At 51.6% G+C, this 10,156-nt stretch overlaps 1 protein-coding gene and 1 non-coding gene across 3 annotated transcripts in view; both read right to left on the bottom strand.

Annotated features, from left to right (window-relative positions):
• Nucleotides 1-4,631: 4,631 nt before the first annotated feature.
• Nucleotides 4,632-4,734, bottom strand: LOC114008809 (U6 spliceosomal RNA). The gene has a single exon (XR_003550310.1). It is a non-coding gene; the product is annotated as a U6 spliceosomal RNA (small nuclear RNA).
• An 866-nt stretch (nt 4,735-5,600) lies between these two features.
• The window catches only part of SLC2A8 (solute carrier family 2 member 8), a gene marked incomplete at its 5' end in the record, with an annotated part of 9,848 nt that continues 5,292 nt past the window's right edge, over nt 5,601-10,156 (bottom strand). The window contains 6 exon segments of one of the 2 annotated variants that reach the window (XM_027774043.1): nt 5,601-6,196; nt 7,627-7,772; nt 7,993-8,166; nt 8,827-8,935; nt 9,066-9,209; nt 10,014-10,155. In XM_027774043.1, the coding sequence (XP_027629844.1) occupies nt 6,059-6,196; nt 7,627-7,772; nt 7,993-8,166; nt 8,827-8,935; nt 9,066-9,209; nt 10,014-10,155 (853 nt within the window). 2 annotated transcript variants of the gene reach the window in all.

The following is a 10,156-nucleotide window of genomic DNA, read 5'->3' on the forward strand; positions in this document are numbered from 1 at the left end:
AAAAATCTCTCAAAAAAAAAACAAAAAAAATCTGCCAGTGGGCGGGAACTGTTCCCGTAGTTTTGGGAGGAAGCACACAGATACTGCTTGACCGGTACTGTTGTGGGAAAAGATCCTGAGTATTGTCCCGTAAGTGTTTCCCTGCTGGGGGCAGGGGATGTTCCAGTGGGCTTTCCCAGACATTTCTCTTCTAGCCTGATTTTCGTGCAGTTTTTGGATGGGTAGAATTCTGTTTAGAAGGATTTTTGTCGTTAAGAAGGGAATGGGTTACCTGGGAAGCCCAAGGCAGTGTGGAGGTTCTAAGGCCTCATTTTCTATTGCCTGTGGTTTTTCCATCACAACTGGTGGCATTTTGGACAATATAATTTTCTTTGTTGGTCTGTGAGAGTGAATTTCAGTTTTTATCCCAGTTGAAATTCACACCATCATAAAAGCCTCACCCACACACTTCTTTAAAGATAAGCCCTCCTCCACCTTGGGCTTCTGACATTTTGGAGTTGGTGTGGTAGAGGTCAGAAGTGTGAAATAGGTCTCACTGTGCAAAAATCAGGATGTCAATATTACTGCATTCCTTCTTGAGGCTCTAGGGGAGAAGCTGTTTTCTTGCCTTTTCCATCTTCCAGAGGCTGCCCACTTTGCTTCACTCGCAGCCCCTTCTGCCTTCAAAGTCAGCAACCTCAGGCTGAGTTCTTCCATAGCTGTCATCTCTCTGGTTCTCTCTCCTGCCACCTTCTTTGACTTTTTAAAACCCCCATGGTTATACCAGACCAGGTAATCATGGGCTTGGTTAATTGAGGAGAGCCCCCCACCCCCGATTTTTTTTAGCTATAGGGTGCATGTGCTTGCCAGAGACACAGAGAGGGAAAGTGAAAAATCACACTTCCCCCGGGGGGATGGCCATGCCACAATCTCTTCTCCATTCTCCTCCTGGAATTTTGGGCACATAAGCACACTCGTGCTCAGCGTGACTTTCAAGTCACTGGGTCTGAGACTCAAATTGTAGTCAACTATGTGGGATCCAGCTCTTTAACCTCTATGCCAGCTGTTGACCTGGAGAATCCCTATTTTAGGGTCGACCTAATATCATTTACAACCTTAATTCCATTTTGCCAACGTAACCTAACATATGAATAGATTCAGAAGATTAGGGTGTGGACATCTTTGGGGAGTAGCATTATTCTGCTCCACAGTGGGGATGAGAAAACCACACTGATTCTGTGATCCAGCCAGCTGTGAGGTTGGCAGGGGTGGCACAGACCCGCCAACCCTCACCTCAGGAAAGCTGGGTCCAGAGTGCTTTGTGGATTGCTGGAAGGTACCTGGCCCCACTCTAGGCTAACTGCATTAGTACTTGGAGGATCAACTCCGTGATCACGAGTGGTCCCCCAAAGATGATATAATCAATCCCAACCTTGAGAATCCTGGGCCCAGTCTCCTGAGTTTTTTTTCTTTTTCTTTTTTGTCGGAAGACCCTTATTTTCTTGAGGAAAGGGAATAGCTGGACTGGATGGAGAGCACCCATTTTCCCCTTCCCCCGTTCTCTGCTCTTTGAAAGAATAAACCTGAAGCTGGTTCTAGTCGCAATTTCTCCATCAGAGAAGTTGTGCCCACCTGATCTTCGCTTTTCTCTTCCTGTGTGTCTTTGTGTGTTATTGTGTCTATTTCTAATCCACAGTCTTCCCCACTCAGAGAAACGTGTTCATGCTGAGCTGGGCCCAGCAAAGTGACGCCCAACGTGGGGCCTGAGTATGGGGAACGAGTCAGACGAGTGGACACTCCTTGCAGCTGGCCGGATATTATCAAGTAAGGTAAGGATCCTATAGCATAAAGTAAGAGTAAAAGAGAAAGAGATGCTAGAGCAGCTTACGGAAGCGCATATCTGCATGTGTCTTCAGGCCACATGTTTTAATCACATGTTTTCAGATTGGCTGCTTTCCACATTAGAGAGCTTTTTGTTCAGGTCATTTTTCCATCTTTTAATTGGGTTGATAATTTTTTTTTTGAGAGTTTTTTTTGCTATAGGGCGCGTGCGCTCATCAGACAGACAGAGAGACAGAGAGACAGAAAGCGAGAAATCACCCCCCAGGGGGGATGGTCACGCCACAATCCCTTCTCCTCCATTCTCCTCTTGGGATCTTGGGCATGCATGCACACGCGCCCGGCGTGAGTTCTAAGCCACCGGGTCCGGGACGCGAACCGCGGTTGACTACGTGGGAATCCAGCGACATAGCCATTACGCTAACTGCTGGTTCCCAATTGGGTTGATAATTTTTTAGGGGGGTGGGAGGTTAGGTTGCTTGAGTTCCCTGTGTATTCTGGTTATTAGTCCCTTATTTGAGGCATATTTACAAAAATCTCCCACTCTAAGGGTTGTCTATTCACACTAATTACTGTCTTTTGCTGTATAAAATCTTTTGAATCTGATGTAGTCCCACTTGTCTATTTTGGGAATTATTGCCTGTGCATTGGGGGTCTTATTAAGAAGTCTTTGCCTATCTCAATGTCTCCCAGAGCTTCCCCAGTGTTTTACACCAGTAGTTTTATAGTTTAAGGTCTTAGGTTTAGATCTTTGATCTACTTTGATTTTTGTTAATAGTGAGAGATAGGGGTCCAGATTAATCTTTCTGCAGGTGAATACCCAGATTTTCCAGCACCATTTGCTAAAGAGGTTTTCCTTTTCCCACTGGATTGACTGGTACCCTATGTTAAAAATCAGTTGGCTGTATGTTTTGGGGTTTATTTCTGGGGTCTCTATTCTGTTCCATTGGTCCTCATTATCTGTTTTTGTGCCAATACCATGCTGTTTTGATTATCACAACTTTGTAATATATTTGGGGGTCAGGGAGTAAGATGCCTCCTACTCTACTCTTTTTGTACAGGATTGCTTTGGCAATATGGGGTCTTTTATGATTCCATGTAAATTCTATAGTTGTCTTTTCTAAATCTGTGAAGGATGTCTCTGGTAATTTGATTGGGATTGTGTTAAATATTAGATTTTTTAAAATTTAAATATTTAATTTTATTTATTCATTCATTTTTAATTTGACCAGAGAGAGAGAAAGAGAGAGAGAGGGAGAGAGATAGAGAAAGTGTGAAAGCAAGCTGCCAGGTCCAGGACTTGAACCATGGTCAGCCATGTGGGAGTGTCCAGCGCCTTAACCACCATGCCACCTAATGGTCCCTTTGTGTTAAATATTAGATTAATTTGGGTAGAATTGCCATCTTGATTTTTTTTTTAATTTACTTTTTTTTTGGAGAGGTTTTTGCTATAGGGTGCGTGCGCTCGCCAGACAGACAGAGACATAGAGATAGAAAGCGAGAAATCACCCCCCGGGGGGATGGCCACACTGCGATCCCTTCTCCTCCATTCTCCTCTCGGGATCTTGGGCACACACGCACACGTGCCCGGCATGAGTTTAAGCCACCAGGTCCAGGACGCGAACCGCGGTCGACTACGTGGGAGTCCAGCGACATAGCCATTACGCTAACTGCTGGTCCCGCCATTTTGATTTTATTAATTCTTCCAATCCAGGAACATGGGATGTCCTTCCACTTTTTTTGTGTCACTTTTGATTTCTTTTTTTTTTTTTTCGCTTTTCATAGTTTTCTTTGTGTAGGTCTTTGACTTCTTTGGTGAGGTTTATTCCTAGGTATCATACTTTTTGTGGCTATAGTAAATGGGTTACTTTCTTTAGTTCTGCCTCAGTCTGCTTTTTGTTGATATATAGAAGTGGTATAGATTTGTGTATGTTGATTTTTGTATCCTGACACTTTACTGTATTCATTTATTATTTCCAGGAGTTTTTCATAGATACCCTTGGGTCTTCTAAGTATACAATCATGTCATCTGCAAATAGAGATAATTTCACCTCTTCTTTTCCTATTAGGATGGCTTTTATTTCATTCTCTTTTCTGATTGCATTGGCTAGGACTTCCAGCATTATATTGAAAAAGAATGGGGAAAGTGGGCAGCCTTGTCTTGTGACAGTTTTTAGTGGAAAAGCTTTCAGTTCTTCCGCATTCAGTATGATGTTAGCTATCGAGTTTTTTTGTTTGTTTGTTTTGGTTTTTTTTGAGAGGTTTTTGCAATAGGGCGCGTGCGCTCGCCGGATAGAGAGAGACAGAGAGACAGAAAGCGAGAAATTCACCGCCCTCCCAGGGAGGATGGCCATGCCGCAATCCCTTCTCCTCCATTCTCCTCTCGGGATCTTGGGCATGCACGCACACGTGCCCGGCATAAGTTTCAAGCCACTGTGTCCGGGATGGGTGACTGTGAATAATGATCATTTATCCAGCAAAATGAGTTAAAATTTGTAAAATGCATAGTCAAACCATGGTCAACTACGTGAGAGACCAGTGACATAGCCATTACTGCTGGTTCCCGCTATAGGTTTTTAATAGGTAGCTTTCATTGTGTTGAGGAATGACCCTTCGATACCAATTTTGCCGAGAGTCTTAATCATGAAGGGGTGTCGTATTTTATCGAACACTTTTTCTGTATCAATTGATATGATTATATGGTTTTTATCTTTCTTTCTGTTAATAGGGTGTATTACATTTATGGTTTTGAATATGTCGAATCACCCTTACATCCCTGGAATAAGGCCTACCTGGTTGTGATGTATAATCTTAGAAATATGGAACGCTTCACGAATTTGCATGCCATCCTTGCACAGGGGCCATGCTAACCTTCTCTGTATCATTTCAATTTTAGTATATGTGCTGCTGAAGCAAGTGTGAGGAATTTTTTTGAAAGAAAAGCAAATATATCTTTTCCAAAAAAGCCCAAAAGATATACCATTAAAAAGAAGTAGGGGGGATGCCAACAGGTGGCGTGGTGAAGGTGCCAGATCCCATAGCTGCAGTCTAGGTCCTGAACCCAGCAGTTTGAACACGTGTACATGTGTGCCCAAAGACCTGAGAGAATGGAGAAGGGATTGGGGCATCCCTTTTTCCTGGGGCTGATTCCTCATTTTTCCTCTTTTTCTCTGGCAAGTGCATGTGCCCTATGGCAAAAATCTTAAAAAAAAAAAAAAAAAAAAAAAAGTAGGAAATAGACAAAGCAGCAATGAATTGAGAAGATTGGTTCCCTTCTGTTTAGCAACACCAGATGGCACATGTGTTGGGAGAGCTTTTTCAAGATAAAACTATGACTTTAACAGGTTATTCCTGGAAAAGGGTGACTGTGAATAATGATCATTTATCCAGCTAAATGAGTTAATATTTGTAAAATGCATAGGTAGAGCCTAGCAGATGGTTAACTGCTATTACATTAAAGAACTTATGTTAAAAAAAGTTTCCTAATTTTCTTACAATAAGCATGCATTACTTAAGTAATTTAAAGTAATTTAGAAAACGCTGGCCTCAAATAGTCAAGAAAAAGAGGAACACTTTGTATTTTTGCTTTTGTTTTTAACAAGATTTGATGGCCCAGAAAACTGAGCCCAAGAAAGGAGCCAGATATGCTGTCCAGGTTTGCCCTGGGCACAGGAAGCAAATGCATAGCACACTCTGGGCAGGGCCCCGAAAGGCTTGGTTGACGGAAGTGATGGGAACACACCCTTCTTCAATGGGGTTCCCACAAACAGGTCAGGCCCAGATTTTCTGAGTCGAGACTTTATTTGGCAAACACAGTTTCCGGTAATGCAGCCACTGAGAGGAGCCACCAAGTGCCCAGCACCCAGCTTGTGGAGGCATCTTCAGTCGGAAGACCAGAGCTAAGAGGCCCCACTCCTCCACGGCTCCTGCTTTAGTGTTGCGAAGGAGCTGGCTGGAGGGCTGACACGCCACTGCCCAGCTCCTGAGATGTGCCCGAGTCCACGGAGTAACAGCAGGGCCAGACCCAGAGGCTGGCGAACCTGACGGCCCTGGGCAGCTGGGCTGTAGAGCTGGGCAGAAAAGGGTGGCCCGCAGGCCAAGGCTCCCAGGGACTGTGGTCCCAGCTCAGGCTCTCCTGGGGCCTGGGGCGGGCAGGGGCTCAGAGTCAGACTGGTTCCATCCCTTCTGAAGCCCAAAGACGGGCCAGCTAGGAAGGCCAGCCATTCACAGAAAGGGGCTGTCACCGCCCCTCAAAATGGGCTGTGATTTGTTCCAAAGTCTTTCCTTTGGTTTCAGGGACACAGAACAATGTGAAAAGGACAGCAAAGATACAGAAGGCAGAGGCAAGCCAGAAGGCTCCGTAGGGCCTGAGGGCCTCCTGCAGAGAGAGGAAAAGCCACGTGTGGACGTGGCAGAATGTCAGGAGGCCCTTGTCATCATGAGCCCAAGCAGTCCCCGTGCCACTGGGCAGCACCCTGGCTGCAGCCTGCCCTGACTATGGCCAGGGCTGTTCTGTCCCCACCCAGCTCAGGGAGGTACAGGACAGGCAGTCCAGCTAGGCCAGCTACTCAGGCCCAGCGCTACCCAAGGTGTCCATGCATGGCTGGGCAAACAGGCTCACAGCAGTGAAGTGACTGCTCCAAGTTCAGAGGCCTGCTGGCAAGTGATGGCTGGGCTCCTGCTCCCGGGTCTGACTCTGGGGCCCATAGACCCCCTTCCGAGGACCCTGTCCCCCGTGGATTTCTCTCTTCACTGAGAAAGAATGGTGGTGGGAATGGACGAGCCATCAGCAGGTCGAGACGGGCAGAGTGTGAATGGTGCTGGGAGCATGGGGACACTGGGCCCACTGGGGCCCACTGGAGGAAGGAGGAGTCCCTGCTGGTCAGAGCCAGGATCCCCTTCCCTCTCAGCTCCTCATTGTCTGGGAGTCCTCCTCGCCTCCTGGACACTGTATACCCTGGGCTCAATCAGGTCCTTTGTTACCTCCTCGGCTCCTTCTCCTCCCTCCTTTGCTGTCCAAACCCTTACAGCTACCAGCGAGCAACCTCCAGCCCCAGGCCCCTGCCCCGGCCTTCCTGGCTCTGTAGACTCTGGGTCAGCCCAGGCATCTGCACCTCTAACTGACCTCCCTCCCCATGCCCAGCCTGGCCTCTCCAGGGCTCGTTCTCCCATGGCCACCCACCGCCTCCCTACCCCTCCTCGGAGACCCTGCCCATCTCAGTCATAGCAGCCTCTGCTGCTTGGACAGGCCTGGACGTGGTAATGCCAGGAGACCTGGAGGGAACGAGCGGCCAGACTAGTCACTTGATATCTGCTCCCAAACCGTCTCTGTGTCGGCTGGGAAGCCCCAGAGCAGGGACCACATCTGTGTCCATCCATGAGAGAGGAGCAAACCGTCAAACTGGACAGAAGCTCTGGTGAACCTGAACAGGAAGGTACTGCTCCCCCTTTCCATTTCCAGCCAAGGAAGCTGGTTCAGAGAAGGTAAGCATTACACCTGAGGCCACGCAGCAAGCAAGTGGCCATGGTGGGGCTGGAGCCCCGGCCCGTCAACTTCCCATACAGCATATGGGTTCCTGGCCCATGTTTCAGTGGGGGGCGGGGTACAGCCACAGTCATTCCACCTACACAGACTGAAGACTCTTGGGGGCCATAGCCTGGCAGCTCCACGTGCCCGCAGCCACTTGTCCCATTGCCCCTTGAAGACAACTGGGGTCCCAGGCCTGGTGGGGCCTCTGTCTGCAGCCGAACGCCACTTTGAAAAGCCCTCCTCTGCTGGCGGCCTGAGGGAGTCCGGCCTGCACTCACCATGAGGCTGCTGAACTCCTTTGTCACCAGGAAGGCCATGAGCCAGTTAGTGAGGACGCAGACGCCAGTAGCCACACCCTTCACGTGCAGCGGGAAGATCTCGGACATGAGGAGCCAGGGGATAGGCCCCCAGCCAACTGCAAAGCCTGAGGAGCAAGACAGCTGTCAGAGACCAAGGGGTGGGGGCGAGGCCTGGGTCCCAGCCTGCTCCCCGGGCCACGCTGGGGACTAATGGTCATGGAAGGTTAGCGTGGAGCTGGCACATGGGCAGGGCACAGCGGAGGTTAGACTGGCATGGCCAGGGCATGGACTCACTGGACCCCAGAATCAGGGGCTGATGGGAAGGTAGCAACGCTCCCCTCTCACCGGCGATGAAGAGGCACATGCTGCCCACAGCCAGCCAGGCCAGCCCCACACTGGTGTCGGTGGGCTCTGCCGAGACAGGTGCCAAGAAGTCCACCTGCGAGGAGTTGCCGGGGCCACCCTGGGCCAGCTTGAAGTAGGCGCCAAAGGCACTGGTGCTAAACACCATGACGGCACCTGTGGGCAAGGACAGGGTGGACGGGGTGCCTCTGCAAGGCCAGGCCTGGGCGCCATGGGCCCAGGAGCCCCGACTGAGCTGCACTGCCCACCCCACCCAGGACTCCAGACCTCAGCAACCTCCCAGGAGATCCTGGAGCAGACCCGGAATCCCTCCCTCGGCCCGAGGGAGCAGGCCCAGGGACAGCGCTGCAGCAGCAGCATCTTAGCCGCAGGCACTGGTGTGTCTGGCTGCAGCCCGGGCCCAGGGCCTCCTTCAGGTGACCTCCCGGTCCTTACAGCAGCCCTTGGGTCCCCGCCATTATCTTCATTCCATAGTGGGGGAAACCGAGGCTCAGAGAGGTCATCATTTGACTTCCCTTCCCCAGCGCTCAGTTTCACCCTTGGACGTGAGGGTGGGAGTGGGTGGCACGTCCTTGTGCCACTGGGACGCTGAGGGTGATGAGCTGCTGCATGCTGGCGCAGGCCTGGTCTGGCGCGATGCTCGGTGAGGAAATGCTGGTAACTCACGGCCTCATTCTTCCATGACGTTTGTCCTCACAAAGGCCTGGCTGTTGTCCTCCTATAACTAGGGGACCTTGGCAGAGGCCCCAGCCTGTGGTAGGAGCCTGGCCTGGACACCCCACCTGCCCAGGGCTGAGCCCTGTCCTCGGGCCTCACCCGACAAAGTCAGGAGCAGCCTCCGCCCAGCTCTGTCCATGATGAGGGCCGCCGCCGCAGTGAACAGTACCTGGATCACGCCCATGACCACCGAGGCCAGGCTGCTGTCCTAGGGAGAGGGGGCCCAGGCTGGTCAGGCACGTGGCGGGGGGACAGGGCCCGCTCCTTCTAGTCCTGTGCTGGTGAAGACGGCCTGAACTTGGGGAGAAAGCACCCCCTCTGGGCAGAGGTCTCCTTACCTTGAATCTGGCCTCCTCAAAGATGGTGTCTGCATAGAACATGATGGCGTTGACCCCCGACAGCTGCTGGAAGGCCATCAGTGAGATGCCGATGACAAAGGGCTTGTAGATGCCAGGGTGCCGCAGCAGGCCGAGGTGGAAGCCCTGCTCCACGAGACCAGGGCCGGCCATCAGGGCTTCTCTCTCCCCTCTTTGGGTGCCCACCTCACTCAGCCCACTGTCGCAGCACGGTGGAGGGAAGTGGGCCTCAGCATCTTGTCCCAGCCCCGCCTGTGGCCTCGGGTGAGTGGGCAAGTCCCCGCATCCTGCAGCCTCCCCTTGGCAAGGTGAGCGCATCCTTGTGCCCGCAGCTCTTCCTGATTGGTGGGGAAGCCACAGGGGGGTATGTGGGCAAAGAGCAAGCTGGTCCCTGGCCCTCCTCACTGCAGCCTCACTGCCACCAGGAGGCCTGGCTGTGCCTCCCATTTTACAGATGAGCGAGTGAGGCTTAAAAGTGGGGGGGGGGTCACACAGCAGGTGAGTGACAGAGTGGAGGTTTTGGACCCAGTCTTTTAACCTTCTCCTCTGCTCTGCCATACCCCAGTTAGATCCAAGTCCTTGACTCTGCATCTGTACTTCCCAGCCAGGCCCGGCCTCGCTCTTCCTGGGGCAGTAAGGATGAAGGCTCAGGCTCTTCAGTGACCTCTGAGGTGAGGGCCCAGCTAAGTGAGGCTCCACCCAAACTGCCTGCTCAGAAGGCCAGCACTGGGCCTGTCCTCACTGAGGGTGGAGGGGCAGCCTCCAGGTGTGTGACCTTGGGCACGGGCTATGCGCCCCAGCCTCAGCTGCTGTCCCCTGTCCCCAGTGCCAGCTCCCAGCCCCAGCTGCTGTCCTCTGTCCCCGGCCATCAGGCCGACTCGCAGCCCCAGCTGCTGTCCCCTGTGCCCAGCCCTGGCTCCCACCTCTCACCTGGTGCTCAGCCCTGGGAGGCTCTTCCCAGCCCTGCACGGAGCCCCACAGGAACTGCAGTGCGGCCATGGCCTCCTGGCGCTTGTGCTGGGTCAGCAGGCAGCGTGGGGTCTCGGGCATGCAGCACATAAGCAGCAGCATGC

The sequence above is a fragment of the Tupaia chinensis genome, unplaced genomic scaffold (genome assembly GCF_000334495.1).
Source record: "Tupaia chinensis unplaced genomic scaffold, TupChi_1.0 Scaffold000394_1, whole genome shotgun sequence".
NCBI lineage: Eukaryota > Metazoa > Chordata > Mammalia > Scandentia > Tupaiidae > Tupaia > Tupaia belangeri.